An 18,099-nucleotide genomic window follows, 5' to 3' on the forward strand; every position below is an offset into this window, starting at 1 on the left:
AGTGACACTACAAGGTCATTTGGATCATAAGGCATCAATTAAGGAGGCAACCAGGGACAAAGGGAAACATTTGATGATCCATTATCATAGGGACATAAGTCAAGATGCTCAAACACACATAGCATGCATGGAGCAGATGCTCCAAAGGGATTATTCATCACTTGGTATATAGACCAAGTGATGCTGGCAAAAGAGAGGCCAATCAAGAACCAAGAATCCAGTAAGTGATAGATATGCCTAAACAAGCAACAACACATAGCATATCCCAGCTAACCAGATGAGACAAGTCTTGGTAGCCAACTGAATCACCTAGCACCACCTAGCCTTTTAAAACCATCAGAAACAGTCCTTTTTCTTCAAAGGATACCACAGTGGCATTCATTTACATGATCCCCTACTGTGGATATCTCTATTTTCATCAAAGCCAACACAAGAAATAGAAATTTATCATTACTCAGTTGAGTTCAAAACAAAGCTAAGACATCACTGGCTGAGCTAAGACATCAAGCTTCTGGCCAGGGAACTATATGAACTATATGCACATGATCCAGTAAGCATCCCCACTAATCAGAGCATTATAAGCATACCATAAGCTCACAAGAATCCATCAAGTAAATCATCAGGGGTCCAAAAAACTTGGGGTCCAGAAAACTAATCCCAACAGAGAATTACTTGGGGTCCAAAACTAATCCCAGGCCAACCAAGAGCAACTATAAATATGTATGTATACAAGCCCACCAGTAGCATTTCATGCATTTAAATTCCTATGAACCAGTTAACCTCACTGAGCACAACAAGCATTTAAATGAACAGTAGCATCAAATTCCTATGAACCCATCAAGAAAATTGTTAACAGTTAACCTCACTGAGCACAACAAATGAACCAGTAGTAATAAGCCATCAAGATTAACAGTTAACCTCACTGAGCACAACAAATGAACCAGTGTAGCATCAAATGAACCAACCGAGCAGCAATGCATCACTAGCAGCAATGCATCCAGAGCCAACAAATGAACCAGTAGCATCAAGATTAACAGCTAAGCATCACTAGCAGCAATGCATCAAGATTAACAGCTAAGCCCACCAGTAGCATCAAGATTAACCAACCGAGCGAGCATTTCGTCGAGCACGTTGTGCTCGCGCGGGGAGGAAGAGGGAGGAGGAGGGAGGGAGCTCACCGACGATTTGGAGAGTCGTGGAGGAGCTCACCGACGACGACGGCAGGGGTGGAGGTCGCGGCGGCTCCTCCACCTTGACGCGGCGGCGGCTCCTCCACCTTGACGCCGCGCCGCCCTCCTCCTCCACGCCGCAGCGGCTTGTGCTGCTGGTGGCGGGGATGGGTGGAGCGTGGCGGCATCCGGCCTCGCGGAGGAAGGCGGCGGCGGCGGCGACGGCGGCGACGGCGCGCTCGCCATGGAAGGCGGCGGCGCGGGGAGAGAGGGGAGAGAGGGAGAGGAACCGTACGGCGAGGGAGGGGTACGGCCGGGAGATAGACACGTTATTTACGTGGCGCATCCGGACAAGTGCGCCACGAAAAACAAGATTTCGTGGCGCACCGAGGCCAGTGCGCCACAGAACACGTTATTTCTGTGGCGCACCAGGTGCAGTGCGCCGTAGAAAAGGTAAGACCAATGGTTGGGCGTGACAGGATGTGGGCCCCACCAAGTTTTTGTGGCGCAGCGTTTCGTAGTGCGCCACAAAATTAAGCTATTTCTGTGGCGCACCCAGTATGGTGCGCCACAAAACAATATTCTGTGGCGCATTTTTAGTGGTGCGCCACAAAACTAAGCTTTGCCTATAAGGGTTTTCCTACTAGTGACGTACCCAACACAGTTGGTGCACCAAGAAAAAATTTAGACTTCCTTGAGTGTGTCTCGAACTCGAACTCGAGTCACGAAACGTGGCGTGCGTGCGTGACGTGTTGTGACGTGCCGAGCCGAGACGGACGGAGGAGGAGGAGTGCGCGAGGGCTCTTTCTATTCTCATTCACTTGGAATGACTAGAACAACAGCCCTTATATACCACTCCAACTCTCTCCCAACTAGCAATGTGGGACTAAACTTTGTCCCTCAAGGCTGTCCCAAGCTGCCAACGTGATGGACCTTGAGATTTCAGGAATTGTAGACCACATGGGCTGCCTTATTGGGCTGCAGCCCATCTACATTCAACAGGATATACATGCTCAACTATATTTTTTTGAAATTTAAAACCATGGATTTTATTTGTGAAACCACAATAAACATGTACCAAAACATCATTAAATATATGTACATACACAGGAAAAGTTGTGTAGCTATCTGAAATATGAAACATGTAACAAAAACATAGCTTAGATAGTATTAAAAACTATGTAAATACATCGAAGGTCATGCGAAATAATAAACACAGTATACAAGGTCATGCAAAATAATAGATATGATATACTCTCTCCATATATAAAAGGATATCGTAAGTTGATCTAAATTCAGACGTATCTATACATTAAAGACATGTTTGTCCCAGCCATATTTTGCCAAGCCCAACTTTAGCAAGTGTGGCACCACAAAAGTGTGGCTAGGATTTTGGAAGCCATAAGGTGTGGCAAAAGTTGACAAAAAATGCACTCTATGACAAGTGAACCATGTGAATAGTAAGGTGTGGCAGCTCTGAAGTGCGACAAGAACCAAACACATGCCACATTACCAAACTTTAGCTTGGAAAAATATGGCTAGGAACCAAACAGACTCTAAAATTTAGACAAATCTTAGACATCATTTTAGAATATATTTTTACAGTGTATTTATTCGTTATCATGAATATTAATATTTTTATATACATTTAATAAACCTTACTAAATTCTGACTTCTCAACTAAATTATATATTTTGGAACTGAGTAAGTGAGACGTAAAGACACTTCGTGGCCATAGCACATAATAAGCCATAGAAATGATGAAAGTGCAAACGACAGTAGTGACGCCATATTCTGTTTACCACAGAAGGCCCAAATAAGGCAAAAGGCCCATCAGCCTCGCACTCCAAAAGTCCAAATCGACCATCCACTCCCCCACGCCGGGCAGATGCTGCGCTCCCTCGCCGCCGCCGCGCGCTGGCCGGCGGCCGCTGCTCGTCGACGCCTCATCCACCTTGGCAAAGGCGTCGGCGGTGGGGAGGAGTTGGAGAGCGTGGCTTACCGCATGTCGATGCTGCGGGCTCCTCCTGTCGTGCGGAAGAGCGCGATTATTTCCCCTAACTCGTGCAGCCTCATCGGCCGCCTCGACGCGCCGGTGCGGCCTTACCGCGACAGCTCCGAAGATGAACCGAGGGCTTACACCTTCCTCTCCGTTACTCCCTCGTCCTCGTCCTCATCGAGCTCTTACAGCTTCAGGTTAAGTCGCCCTCCCGTACTCCCCACCCCACCTCGCCCAAATAGGTTGCTGTTTTCTTTTGATCGCGCTAGCTGCCTTGGTGCAGAATGTTTTGTTCTTAACGAAGAAAATTTGGTAGTATTATATACCTTGCGTGATCGTTTTGGTTTAGATTTTACTTGGTATTACGTCCTTGCCAGGTTAATTATGTTCCTGGTCTCTTGACTCTTGTGTGGGTTTATATTTTGTGATGTTTCTACTAGGAATGTTTATCTGTTTTTCCTGTTACTGTAGAAGTTTGTGTGATTGAGTTAATGATTATATGTTCTATTCATGGTTTGTCGGCTATATGGGTGGTAGATATAGTGGTCAAAGCAACTGTTATACCAGTTGTAGCTTGTAATAGAGGGAGTTTCCAGTAGTGCAGAGTTTCATGTCCGAAATAGCGGATTATTTAAAACACCGGTTGTGTCGATCAAAATCTCATGGGGAAAATGTTTAACAAAAGAATTAAATCTATTGTTTGTTTCTTCAGAAAAGGTGACCATCATATTTGATAACCTGCGCGACTCCCATCTTTTGGAGCTCGAGATGACTTCCATGCTTGTATTTTCATAAACTATGGAAACAATAGTAGATATACGTACTGTTTATGACCATTTCATCTCATGATTATCGTAATTTGTGTTCATTGAAACTAAAGTTTCTATTACCATACTCACGGTGTAAACGACTTGAACAGCGTGACACTGCAGTTGGACGGCAATCTGGCAAATGTATGCCTGAAGCATTTGAAGCACAATGACCTTGTATATGTATCTGGTTTCCTGAACTCTTATGCTAAATTCAGTGAAACTGGTGAACGGGATATCTACTATAAGGTTAGTAAGTGGTTTTCAACTTCTTATGAACATATGATGATGATTGATGATTTACCACCCTGTTATACAGTTATATGTATGGGATCATGTAGCAGATTAGTTTGGTGCTCTTACCATTAGTGGTTCCTCCTAGCTGTGATTTGTATGTGTTCCTATATCCTGCCTCTTATGATATACTCCTATGGTCCTTCCACCATCTTTGATCGTATATGAACATATAAATTTATATGCACATCTATAACCACAAAGTTGTCAGCATTTTTTTCATGTTGTTATGTATATTGCTCGTCTTGAAAATATTTCTTTTGTGCATTATTTCTTCTGTGACCTTTTAATTAGAGCTCTATCATTGCATAGATTCACGTCAAGGAGCTAAATTATGTTCTCGATCACAACAAGAAGGAGGTGGATGATAAAGACGCAGGAGATCCTACATCTACCTCATCTGCCAGTAGTATGCTTCTGGTTTGACTGTGTATTTCGGTTACATATTCTAGTTTTTAAATCTCCTCCTGTCTTCTGTTGCATCAACTAGCTGAAATACTTGAAGAAAACAAGTACAAAGACCGGCTTCGCTTGTGGCAAGTCTTCTTTGCCAGCCCTTACGAGTGGTGGGACAACCGGCAACACAAACGATATGTCACGAGCCCTGATTTCAAACACAAGGACACTCATGAGAAGCTATGGCTTCAACCAAATGATCCTCCTTGGGTAAGAAAACAGATTGAATTGATTGATCAGCAAACAGCAGAGATTGGTCACAGGGATGGCAGAGGGCGCTCGACAAACCATAGATGGAATGCTCAAGATTTCGACTACTCTGATGACTGGCAGGATGATGAGCATGAAACACGGCGTCAGGCCAATGGATGACTGATTTCGGCAAGATGACTGACAAGGCCGGTATCCTGCACTAGTTGCCTTGCTTGATTGTAAAACTGACTGAAGTGTGTGTATATAGATGGTAGAGAAATCGATCACTAGAATTTTCAGACGATTTGGAACTGGTCCTACTGGGTGAATAGTGTGGGTTGTACTTCATGTACATGTCGTGCTGACATGGAGCAAATTTGCGAGTCTTCAATTTGTTCGCACATACATGTCGTGCTGACATGGAGCAAATTTGTGAGTCGCACCAGTTTGCGGTTATGGAATTTGTGTTGGATCTTCAATTTGTTCGTACATACAGGTGCATTTCCAAGAGTCCATCACTGTCTACTCTACTGAATCAGTTCAGCGAACTTCCTAGAAGCCCTCCTGTAAAGCAGCCTCAGGTTTGGTCCTGCAGTTGCTGTTTCGAATTTGAAGCATTCCGACCTTCTGCCATCTCTGTCCTTGTTGGCTTACTCTGGCCGTTGCTCTACAAATAATGAGGTCCATGTGCACACAACCAAAGTGATCTGGTTTCAGTGTATGGAACACAGGAATTTTACAAGAAGCTGTTCTGGTCACCGCAACAACTTTGGAAACTCCATTCTTGCAAATGGAGTCTGTTTTTTCATCGATACCGTAGAACTGCATGACAGAAGCATCATCAATCCGCAGCAACTATAAGTCTAAAAATTAAGTTGATAATGAACTCTTAATAACATCACCCGATAAGTTTGTAAACTATCCTTGTTTAAAAATAAATATATATACAGACAGCTTGAGAAGAGGTAAAAGAATGTGACTCTCTTTACACTTTCCGAACTATTAAGCATCGAATCAGATTCCAAAACAACAATATACAGTGACGGCTAATTGCTGTATGTCCTATGACAGTGAACCATTTGCAGGGTCTTCTGCATCCTGAAAATTGCTGTTCCTTGTATCAGGAAAAGGTAAAAAAAAAACATCTAGAGGACTGCTGGGTCTCTGTATCGCTTGAAAATAGTCTCAATGTCATCAACAACTTGTGGCGGCAGAGGCCGTGGAGCACTGATAAATGCATCTATGTTCTCCTTCAGCTGATCCATGGTGGTCGCTCCAATGATGGTGCTAGCTGTGAATGGGCGGTCGCGAACGAAGCCTAGGGCAAGCTGGACCGCGGTTAGCCCGTGTTTCTTCGCGACCTTGATGTATTCCTTAGTTGCTTCCTTTGCAAATTAAACAAAAAAAAGTAAATCTAAATTAACAGACAAGTTTTTTAACGGTTAATTTTGATTGTAATGTTCCAGCGTATATAGTATACTTGAGCCAAAGGAGAGTTGTAACGCTGCATGTATCCGGGGAAGAGATTTAGCCTGAAAGTCTTGGCATCACTAGCGTTGGCATCAAGATACTTTCCAGTGAGAACACCGCTGCCCAGTGGGGAGTAGGCGAGTAGACCGATGTTACAGTTGTTTGGGTGGCAAACTTCAGCAAGATCAACTATAACAAATGAAAAAACAAGCAACTGAAGTTTCCAACTGAAAGAGAATTGATAGATCAATGGTTACCATCTTTATCACCTTCGAAGCTGCATCTCACAAGTAGGCTATAACCGTTCTCGATGCTCACAATCTTTGGGAGTCCTTGAAGCTTTGCAGCCTGTACAAACTGCATTACTCCATATGAGGTTTCGTTGGAAACACCGATGTATCGTACCTAGTACACAGACCAACAGTGAATTAAGCAAAGGTCACCAATGTGCTGTTCTTGGCTGTCTTTTGCATTTGCTCCGAGTGAACTACTAAAACGTAAGCATGATTTTTAAAAAATCTACAAAATACAAGTACACAAATTATACTGAAAGATGACCAAGATTTGCTTTCCAACTAAGTTTAGCCTTCTCCAGCCAATAAATATCGTGTCGCTGCTGTGTTTGTTTGGAATATATCCTAAATAAAATAGTATTACCTTTCCTTCATCAATTAGTTCCTGAAGAGCTTTCAGTTGATCCTCAAATGGGACGCTTGGCCTCCATTTGGTTGAATTATAACTGAATTCACCGTAAAGTGCCACATACCTATCTGGCCTGAAGACATAAAACAAACCTTTGGAGCAAGGGTGGTCTTTTTATCAAGTAATTTTTTTTGAACTAATACTCCCTCCATCCATAAATAGATGCCAAAGATTTGTCTAAATTCGGATGTATCTATACACTAAATTGTGGCTAGATACATTCAAATTTAGACAAACTTTTGGCATCTATTTATGGACAGAGGTAGTACATAAATATGAAAAAAATAACTCCTATTTGAAAAAAATTATGCGGTAATGTGAATACTTGAAAAACTAACAAAATTACACTTAAATAAAACTTGAATGATTGCATGTGAATTAATCTGGAACAAGATAAGCAATTTCCGTTGAGCAGGAACTATCTTCAAACTAAACACTAACCAGTGTATGTGAAGCAAATCAATGTAGTCTGTAGATAATCGTGAAAGGCTCTTTTCGACACTTTCCTTTATGTTGGCAGCATCAACACGCACCACTTCTGCGTTGTCTCGAAGAAAAGTGCGATCTGAATAACCAGAAATTTTGGTTGCCAAAATTACCTGGATGGAAAATACAAAGCGGGCAGGCACCATGTTTTCAGTGCACCGTTCCAGCATGCTTTTTCAAGTGGGTAATTAAGGAACTTCTATCCATAGTAAATCTTAAATATATTCTTCAACATATTGCAATGATTATAGTATTAATGTCAATATCCTAGACACTGATATCAACTTGACGGATGTAAAACAGTGTAAGATATTCAGATCGTTCATCATGTACAAGTAGCAGCATTTTTTTGTGTGTGGAAAGTAGCAACATGTTAACTAAACAGAGTTGAATCTCATGGCTATGAAGTTCACGTTATCCTGCGTAACTGGGCATGGTTTGAGCAAGAAATCACAAATGCATCCAGAAATTGAAAATAAATTATGGGGCCTATTTAGGATACCTTATCTCGTGGCTTAGATTTCATCCACCTGCCTATATATAGATCAGTCCTCCCTTGAGTCTCTTTCCTGGGTTGAATTGGGTACTAAATGACAGAAAAAAGCAAGATTGTGGTTGAGAGCAGATAAAATTAGGATTAACATCAGAAGATAAGACAATGGTTGAATGAAAAGGACTGTGCTGACAATTTCTGCGGTGTCAAGTATGTTGATGCCCTGATCAAAAGAATAAGAGAGCATATCATGTGATTCCTTCTCTGTGCTTTGTTCTCCAAAAGTCATCTGAAGGAAGCAAAAGAACAACCTAGGATGTAACAAAAATGTGAAAACAACAACAGAACATAAAATTTAGCCATGCACGTACTGTTCCAAGTGTTATCTCGCTGATAAAGAGATCTGAATCTCCCAGCTTCCTGTACTGCAACTTTGGCGCTTCCTGCGCCGACCGAACTTGGCTGCAGATGCGTCTCCTGTGCCATCTTCGAGATTTATGGGCAGCCAATACTGATGAGGTATTCCTATAGGATGAAGAGACTGCATCGAACGTGGACAGGGCCATTTGTTGCATATATTGTTGTTGAAAGAACTTTGTTGCATATACTGAAAGTTCCTGCTTTTGCACATTCCAACAAACATATCAAGAAATACACATTGGCCCAAAACTGATGCAAAAACAGTTCTAGTTTCTGACTAGTAGATACTAGATCTTGTCTTTGCTCGAAGAAACTTGACATATGCATTTTAGTAGTATATTACTAGCAATGTCCATGTGTAATCCACATCACAAATGATTTTTTTTCCATAGCCTGATGAATTCATTACTCGAAAAACTAGTAGTATTACAATGGATGCAGTGTAAATAATTTAAATAGTATCAACATGCTGAAGCAAAAGACAGTTATGCCGATTAGCAATGCTCATTATTGGACTAAGCATGTATGGTTCAAGTGTAAGGGCCAACTTCAAATTTCAGACCTCCCACCCCATACTCATTAACTCTACTCAGTATTTGTGACTACTATATTCCAAGTTGTCTCAGTATTTATTGTTGAATTTCAGTCATATTTTTTAAGCATTTGGATTGAGACCTAACCATCCCCATCTTTCTTCATGTTTACCTATACTATAGACTCAAAATTACAGCAATGCTTGGCTAAAACTGCACTGTTTCCAAACCGCAAAGGGAGAAAACCCAAGGGCCAAGAGAAGGAGAAATGGAATTTACCCTGGTGCCGCTTGCTGTTCGGCTGCGCGTCTCCCCAGGCCGGCAACACAGTTCTTCAGTTCGCCGCGGAGCAAAACGAAGCACGGCACGATGACGCTACGACTAGGAAGATTGCAGGGGGGTTTAGCTAGGGGAGAAAGCTCACGAATGGTGAGGACCATGCAGGTGTACGATGCTACTATGAATGTTGATTTGGTTCGCAGAAAAGAAAAGAAGAAAAAGGAAAGTCAGTCTGCACGTGATGCGGATTGACAAGCTGCGACAGGGCACATTTTCTTGGGAAGATTGGTGGGAGCCAAAACGGCCAACGTCCGAGAACGACGTATGGGAACGCACCAAAAGAAAAAAAGAAAATGCGCTCCCGGCCGGGTGTTCCTACCCCTGAAAATGTGTATGTCGGCTCTTTTAGAACCGCACGTACGAACATGAGCTACACGAGGAGCAATGGATATTATCATGCATGGATCTGGCAGGTGATCGTTTTCTCTTGCATGTACGATCAGGGTGGTCTGAGTTTTCTTCCAGCGATAAACTGATGAAAACATAATAAAATGCACCCTGAAATCCAACTGTAGGGTTTCTAGAAATATGCAGGGATTGTATCTGCCAAATGGTTGAAAGCTGGGGATTGGGGATGATTGGGCTGTAGACTGTAGTAGGAGGGGGACGGAAAAAAGACAAAGAGAAGAACAAACGGAATTCCTTGTAATTGGTCCTTGGCTGTTCGCCTGCACGTTTCTTCAGTTCACCGGCGAACAGAACGAAGCACGGCACGCGCGAGGGAGGGGAGGAGAGCTCATGAATGGTGGGCTCGGGTTTGCAGGTGATGCGGATGGGCAAACCTGGGACAGGGCAAGTCTGTGGCAAAGGTTTGTTGAAAGCGAGAACAGGCCAACGTCTGAGTACGACGTATTGGGAACGCGCCAACAAAATATGCTGAAAATGTATGACAGGTGTTTCAGTACGTCTGAGTACGACGTATTGTTGGGGGGAGACTGGCATGGAGGGGTCACTGTGTCAACCAATGTTGTTTTTGTTATGATGGTGCAACAATTAAGCATATCTTCTTTGAATGCAATCCTGATTGTGCAGCATGTTTATCATTTAGGTTGCATCAAATTTATATCAACTCCCATGTGTTGGCAATATTTTTCGTGAGTAAGATCTTTTCATGAGGCATTCTTCTACGTTCTCCACGTTGTAAGTTCATCTCTTAATGTCTTAGTTAGCGATTCTCTTTTGCGGAAAATTGGATGGTGACTTTTTTTGGAGGAAATTAGATTGCGACTAATACTGAATAGGTGAACATGTGATGAACATGATACATCTTGTACAACGGGAAATTTCTTAAGCACGAAGATATTATCCTTTAAGAAAAGAAAAAATAACAATCTCCTTCTCTCTTTGTCCACAAAAATCAAAAGGCTTGCATCACAATGTTATATACATTCCTATCTTCTGTTCAGCTGCTTATGAAGCACGAGGTATGAATGACTAACCCGTTATGCTCAACTCTCAGTAGAAAGATTTACAGCACCAAGTTTAGCGAACTGAGATTATTAATTAGAGTTTTTACTAGCTCAAAAGTCCCATCAAGATGGTTCAAGCCAAAGAGTTTACACTCGCCTCTGCATAACATGAGAAATAAAAAGTTTGAACTAAGCTCTTATTTGTATGATGACTGAAGATACATTATAAGGTGTATGAGATCCAATCCGTAGATTTCGTTGTCATCTTTGCTGGGTAAAAACCTCCTTAGCCAACCAATCCCCTAGGATGCATGCCTCATGAAAAGATCTTACTCACGAAAAATATTGCCAACACATGGGAGTTGATATAAATTTGATGCAACCTAAATGATAAACATGCTGTACAATCAGATTTGCATTCAAAGAAGATATGCTTAATTGTTGCACCATCATAACAAAAACGACATTGGTTGACACAGTGACCCTTCATGCCAGTCTCCCCCCCCAACAACACACACACACGCACACGCGCGCGCGCACGCACATTTAAAAAAAACTTGACAATCGATTTTGTCATGCCATAGAAATTATGAAAGTATAAAACTTCAGTAATATACTTTTTATAGCGTATTACTTATATATTAATAATCAAATTTTCGGTTAAGTTTTTTCTTAAAATACGTGAAAGCCTTATAAACCAATACATGGAAGTACCATGTTGCCCATGCTACACTTATCAACATGACACTGATTTAATTACCCGACTGTCTAGGCTACAATTACTACCTAAAACTTACACATTCATCACTGTAGTAGTTCTTTGTTGCCCATGTTAAAATTATAAACACAAAACTGATTTAGTTAATCAGTTGTGTAGGCTACAGTTAGCATTATCATATGACTAGTGTAGTTACCTACTATGTTCAGGGTAAATTTAACTGATCGCTATTGTAGTTACCCTATTGCGGACGCCACAACTATCAACACATCACTGATTTGGAAAGTTGGCATCTACCCTCCATTCTCAAATAAGTGTACTTCTACTTAGGCTGGCAAGCGGCAGGGGGTGCGAGACCTAAGTTTTGGCTAATCATGGGTTAATTCTGACTTGATTTCGTAGCTTGTTTTGCCTTGATTTGGCTTTTACGGGACAAAAGTGGGATCCTGCTTGCCACCCTACTTCTACCTCTTGTACTAAGACAAATTATTTAAACTTTGATCAACTTTATCGGAAAAAGGTAGCAACACATATAACATTAAGTCGGTATGATATGAAAGTACATGTCAAGAAGGACCTAGTGATACTAAATTGGTACCATAAATGTTATTACTTTTTTTATAAAGTTAATCAAACTTGACAATATTTGACTTAGGAGTCGGATTGGGTTTGGATTACAGTCAGATTAGATTGGGTATACATCGACGGTAACCGTGGAACCGTGGTACATCCCGTCCCTGCCAAGGCTTAGCAGGGCAACATTGCGGCAGACATGAACACCACCAAACCACTGCAGCAGTAGCAGAGCAACATAGTACTAGTCAGAATAATGTCAACAAATAGAACTGATAGCTTGATAAATTTTCCCTTTTCTTGAAAGTTCAGAGAGCAATTAGCTACTGATAGATAGCCCCATTCCTTGCTTCATGACTCTATATGTATATGTAATAATCAAGAATACAAACATATTACAAAACAAAAACAAATATATGCTTGCAGTTATGTGTTACACACACATTTATGGTTTATGGTTTCAATGTGGTATAAACACAAAAAGAATTTGGCATAATCTCTGTCCGCTTGCTTGATCTATATATTGCATAACAAAATCAACATCTAGATGATTGCTGGATCTTTGTATTTCTTGAAAAGAGTCTCGATGTCATCTAGAACTTGCGGTGGCAGAGGCCGCGGAGCGCTGGTAAATGCATCGATGTTCTCCTTTAACTGATCCATGGTGGTTGCTCCGATGATGCTGCTAGCCGTGAAAGGACGGTCGCGCACAAAGCCGAGGGCAAGCTGGACTGGGGTTAGCCCATGCTTCTTGGCAAGCTTGACATATTCGCCAGTTGCTTCCTGTGGAGAAAATGCAACAAAAGTAAACCAGGATGAACCCAGGCTATCAAGCCCACATAGAAGTCGGAGGCAAACAAAAGTTAATCATGAATTGTTAGTCAATAGTCGTAGTGTCAGATCATACTTTAGCCAACGATACGTTGTAGCGCTCCATGTAACCAGGGAATAGATTCAGCCTGCTCCTCTTTGCATCACCAGAGTTTCCATCCAGATACTTTCCACTGAGAACACCACCAGCCAATGGAGAGTAGGCAAGCAGCCCAACATTGCAGTTATTTGGGTGGCAGACTTCGACAAGATCAACTGTGACAAAATAAAGCATGCAGGTGTCAGATCCAGCATATCAGATTCACACACAGCTCTACAATCTGAGCCCATTACCTCAATAATATTACAGAATACAAAACGTATTAACAACAGAAATATAATATCCACTCCGTCTCATGAAACTTGTCTTAAATTTGTCAAAATTTGGATGTATCTACATACTAAATAGTGTTTAGATACACTTAAATTTAGACAAAGTTAAGACAAGTTTCATAGGACGGAGGGAGTACAATCTTAAGGAACCCTTTCTATTCTTGTTAGTTATATCTAATCAAGCAGGAAAGAAATTAGTTGTCAGAAAATATTTATCAACAGTTTGTATTAATTTGACATAATACAACCGATTTTGCAGACTAAGGTAAAAACATATCTCAGTTAATTCAAGAACTAAGGGCATGACAAACAGTTGTATGAATCAAGTGAAGAGATCAATGACATCTGTTTCACCTTCGAAGCGGCATCTCACAATTAGACTATAACTGTTCTGGATGCTCACAATCTTTGGAAGTCCTAGAAGTTTTGCAGCATGTACAAACTCCATTACTCCGTATGAGGTTTCATTGGAAACACCGATATAGCGTACCTAGAACAGACATTAAAAGTGAAATCATCATTTGTTAACAACCTAGCACTTTTGACTGCAGTTAGAATATGCCGTGACTGAAGTACCCAAATGTGCCTCTAAATATACAGCATGCTCATAAGCTAGTTTTGGAGACAACGCATTAAGCCCCGTTTTCATTGGAAGTCTAACTGGCAGAGTTCTTACACAAAGGTTCACACCAGGGACACCAGCTCACAAGAGGAGCCTAAACAAGATCTGTTCAGACTAGAAGCGACAATGACAGCAAACAAAAACTGAAATACTACTAACTGAACAATCTATGCAACTCCAGTAGGAATTATGCACTCCAGAATAATTCTATGGCTATTATTACTAAAAAAACTCATTGTTTAAAAAAAATAAGAACCAACTGTTCCAAAAAAAAGCACCACGTTCTGTTGAAAGATGGTTCAATACCAAGAGCAAACATGTTGTGGTTCTCCACACCAATAGGATCTTGTGTTATTTATAGATTGCATTTTGTTTGTCTGTTTTATTGGCATGTATAATGTAACTGTGTAATTTAAACCCTTTTCTTCTACACAAAATGGCATGCATTTTCATACATGTTTGAAAAAAAAACACAATTTAGCCTTCTCATGACAAAAATAAAATCTCTATCCCCTTTTCTTGTTATATCAGCTAAATGGAAACAATACCTTTCCTTCATCAATTAGTTCCTGGAAAGCTTTCAATTGATCCTCAAACGGAACACTTGGCCTCCATTTGGTTGAATCATAGCTGAATCCACCGAATAATGGGACATATCTATCAGGCCTGAAGACATACAACAAACCTTTGGATCCAGGGTTGATTTTCTTGGAACGTAAAACGAAAAGAAATATATCAATATACCCAGAATAGTTCCTGTCTGATGAATTTGATAAACAAAAGTTGGAAAATGTGTACATAAAGTAAAACAAGTGATAACCTGAAACAGGTAATCTAATGAGTATTGGTGCCTTCTGAAAATGACTGCGTGCTTTGAAGCATGAAAAAGATGTCCATATTATGCTGAGCAAGAAAAATCTTCAAAATGAAGAACTAACCAGTGTATCTGAAGCAAATCGATGTAGTCTGTAGATAAGCGTTTAAGGCTCTTTTCAACACTTTCCTTGATATTGGCGGCATCGACACGCAGCACTTCTGTATTGTCCCGAAGATATGAAGATCGCTCTGAATAACCAGAAACTTTGGTGGCTAGAATTATCTGGATATACAGAATCAAAAAGTACAGGTGTCATGTTTCAGTGGCACTATACAAACATGCCATTAAAAATGGAAAATTTGCTGTCTGTTGATGGCAAAGCCTGAGCCATATTTTATTTTCAACATATTTGTTTGTTATGATGCTCTCTAAGAAATTCAGTGTAACACATACAAATCATAAGAAATTCATGTATAAATAGAAAAAAAATAGTTAAACAGAGCAGAATGGATGCCTATGTAATTATTGGTAACCCCAACAGCTGCCATGATCTGAACAACTAATCGCAAATGGGTTTAGAGTGACATGAGAAACAATTGGGGTACCTTGTCTCGTGGTTTGGATTGCATCCAACTGCCAATATATAAATCGGTCCTCCCTTGAGTATCCTTGCTGGTTGGAACTGGGTACTAAAGACATGAAAAGGGAGCCACAAATAAAACTAGATCGATCGTTCATGGATGTCTTCGTTGATAGCTGAACCAAACTTGAGAGGATAATCGAATCGAATTAACAAAGGGAAGGGAAGAATACAATACATGGTTATGAACTGACCATTTCAGCAGTGTCAATGATATTGATGCCTTGATCAAGAGAATAAGAAAGCATCTCGTGTGCTTCCTTCTCCGTGTTTTGCTCTCCAAAAGTCATCTAAATGACAAAAGAATTAGCCTGGCGTGCAAAGGAAATGCAACAGTATCAACAGCATCTTTTTTTTTTCCTGCAGCTATGCACATACTGTTCCAAGGGTAATCTCGCTGACAAGAAGGTCTGAATCTCCCAGCTTATTATACTTCATTCCCGCTTGTGCCTGTGCTCGAACTTGACTGCGCACGCGTCTCCCATGCCATCTCTGAGACAGTCGGGCAGTCAGTCCCGATAGGGTGCTGCTATAGGATGAGGAGGGGGTTGCGACCAACGCAGACAGCGCCATCTGCTGCATACTGAAACTCCTGTTCTTCCACAGCCCAGCAAACAACCAATTTTTTTGTTAGCGTTTGAACACTATGTAAAAGGAAAATCTGATTACTGCATTTCTACACTATGCACAGCCAAACCCTTGCTTGTGCTAGATTGCTAGTTAAGTTCCATGATCCGGTAAGGTCCACTAAATTGGGGAACTCGAAAAGATAAAATGCAGGACTCGTAAAATATACTGGAGTATTTGGGATTGCTGCCCCCACCCCAGTAACTACTACTCCTACTACTTCTCAGTTATTTCAATTTCACAAATACGTGAATTGTTGTAGATTACAACATGTGGGGATGGTTTTAAACTTTAGCAAGAAGAAGAAGAATGTTGTACTACCTGTTTTTAGGTCGCTGTCTCGCGAGTTCAACGCTGAGCAAAACGAAGCCCGGTCAGGGGGGGAGTCGGAGAGAGGTGGAGCTCACGAATGGTGCGAAATTAGGATGGCCTGCCCGCGGCTGCGGGAGAGGACGGAGGCGAGGACTCTTTGCGAAGGGGGTTGGTTTGCCGGGATTCCGGTCCGGAGTGACGGATGGATGAGGTGGCCGACTCGCGACGGCGCAGACCTCTGTGTGGGTGTGTGATGACTGTGTGTGCCAAAGATTCGTGGAAGCGGAAGGAACAGCCAAGCCCAGGAACACCCAAAGTCCAAACTCGAAAGAACGGACCAAGATTTCTCGTTTCAGTCTGTAAACAATGCTGGACCCGTTTGTGCCGGCCCAATCAAGCATTTTCAGAGGACCAATTAAACCATCACTCACTAGGGGACACGTCCGATATTCTCATCTTAACCTACTTTTTTTTTCAGTTTTTGTCGTTCGATAGGTTGGATCCGGCTAACAGGGCACCTCATACGAAAAGAACCCCTCAGTCATGCCCGGTAGAGAACCTGAAATCGAGCTTCACACTTAAACGGGGCTGACCTCGCCCAGAAAACGACCCGCACACCTTGCTCCTCGGACAAGATCAACAGGGGTCAAGCGCCCCTTACCCCCCACCCCTCCCCCAATAGGGTGAATCACATACATCGCACAGGTCGGTGCCGACCCACACACCGCTATTTGGGCCAGGCCCATTACTACGTTGCGTTTTCTTCTTCTGTTTTTTTGTGTGTGTGCTTTTTTTGTTCGGATTTTCTATTCAGTTTTCATTTTTTGACCAGTTTTTTCTCATATTCTTTCAAATAATATTTATATTTTCAAAAATGTTCAAATTTTCGGATATTATCAGATTCAAAATTTGTTCAAATTTTGAAAATTGTTCAGATTCGAAAATTATTCAAATTTCAAAAATTGTTCAAAATATTATGATAAAAAAATTCATTGAAATTCGAAAAAAAATAGATTCGAAATTCGTTCGGCATATAGCATCTCCCCCGAATAGCTCTCGCGGCAGTTAACGCCTCCATAACCCCGACCTACACCACTGCCTCCCCGACTTCGTCCTACGCCGCCCACGACGGAAGAGCTCCGCCACGCCACACCTACCGCGCCAGCTACCGCATCCCTGACGCCCGCCTGCGTCGCTACGTGACGGAGGAGCGCCGCCACAACGACCACACCAACAACTGCCTCCTCGACTCTGGCCTGCGCCACGTGACGGTCAAGGCCACGGCGAGGTCCAGCTCCGCAAGGGCCACGACCATGGGCCAGCGCCGCCACGGCCACGGCAGGACCGATTGCTTTTGTTTTCTATGTATAGGGACTTGATTGCTTTTTATTTCTACGTAGAGGGATCTGATTACTTTTTTCCATATTGCCTTTCATTTTTGTATTCAGGGGCTTTTGTGCAATTATTCAGCATCTCTCATCCCATACAACCACCAAACAACAGACATATCTTAACACACACGAGCTACCAAACACGTGAGAATTTTCTAGCTCAGCTTAGCTAGGGTATTGTATGAGTGTAGATAGCTATTCTCTGTTGGCCCGGCCTATCAAACACACCCATACTAAAATAGAATATCTTTTTGTAAGACTATTCATAATAAGTGGGTAATAACTTATATATAATTTCATGCATTGTATTATTTATTATACTGTAGACTCTTTAAGTCTCTTTGCCATTGCCGTAATTCCTTTAATATAATCTCATTAATGCCGCCTCTTCCATTCTCTGGAGCACAATCCAATGGTGGAAGGTT

The 18,099-nt window shown here is 41.7% G+C and overlaps 3 protein-coding genes across 6 annotated transcripts; 1 reads left to right on the forward strand and 2 right to left on the reverse strand.

Moving 5' to 3' along the window:
- Positions 1-3,022: 3,022 nt before the first annotated feature.
- On the forward strand, positions 3,023-5,398 carry LOC127293833 (protein OSB1, mitochondrial). The gene is made up of 4 exons (XM_051323511.2): positions 3,023-3,365; positions 4,088-4,226; positions 4,584-4,680; positions 4,762-5,398. The coding sequence occupies exons 1-4, from the start codon at positions 3,058-3,060 to the stop codon at positions 5,097-5,099; spliced, it is 882 nt and encodes a 293-aa protein (XP_051179471.1). The 5' UTR covers positions 3,023-3,057; the 3' UTR covers positions 5,100-5,398.
- A 427-nt stretch (positions 5,399-5,825) lies between these two features.
- On the reverse strand, positions 5,826-9,504 carry LOC127293832 (uncharacterized). 4 transcript variants are annotated; one of them, XM_051323509.2, is made up of 9 exons: positions 9,303-9,504; positions 8,442-8,687; positions 8,264-8,359; positions 8,080-8,163; positions 7,533-7,690; positions 7,047-7,164; positions 6,647-6,794; positions 6,400-6,563; positions 5,826-6,304 (listed from the first exon to the last, which is right to left on the reverse strand). In XM_051323509.2, exons 2-9 carry the CDS (start codon positions 8,643-8,645, stop codon positions 6,065-6,067), a joined length of 1,212 nt encoding a protein of 403 aa, XP_051179469.1. In that variant the 5' UTR covers positions 8,646-8,687; positions 9,303-9,504; the 3' UTR covers positions 5,826-6,064. The 4 variants fall into 4 exon arrangements, with proteins under 4 accessions (XP_051179469.1, XP_051179470.1, XP_051179467.1 ...); XM_051323510.2 differs by having other exon boundaries at positions 6,659-6,794; positions 9,303-9,503; XM_051323507.2 differs by having other exon boundaries at positions 6,400-6,578; positions 6,659-6,794; positions 9,303-9,502.
- A 2,865-nt stretch (positions 9,505-12,369) lies between these two features.
- On the reverse strand, positions 12,370-16,541 carry LOC127293834 (uncharacterized). Its single transcript, XM_051323512.2, has 9 exons — positions 16,293-16,541; positions 15,723-15,936; positions 15,539-15,634; positions 15,310-15,393; positions 14,826-14,986; positions 14,436-14,553; positions 13,620-13,755; positions 12,970-13,148; positions 12,370-12,845 (listed from the first exon to the last, which is right to left on the reverse strand). The coding sequence occupies exons 2-9, from the start codon at positions 15,924-15,926 to the stop codon at positions 12,606-12,608; spliced, it is 1,218 nt and encodes a 405-aa protein (XP_051179472.1). The 5' UTR covers positions 15,927-15,936; positions 16,293-16,541; the 3' UTR covers positions 12,370-12,605.
- Positions 16,542-18,099: the final 1,558 nt, after the last annotated feature.

This window comes from Lolium perenne, chromosome 4, assembly GCF_019359855.2.
Source record: "Lolium perenne isolate Kyuss_39 chromosome 4, Kyuss_2.0, whole genome shotgun sequence".
In the NCBI taxonomy this organism is placed as follows: Eukaryota; Viridiplantae; Streptophyta; class Magnoliopsida; order Poales; family Poaceae; genus Lolium; species Lolium perenne.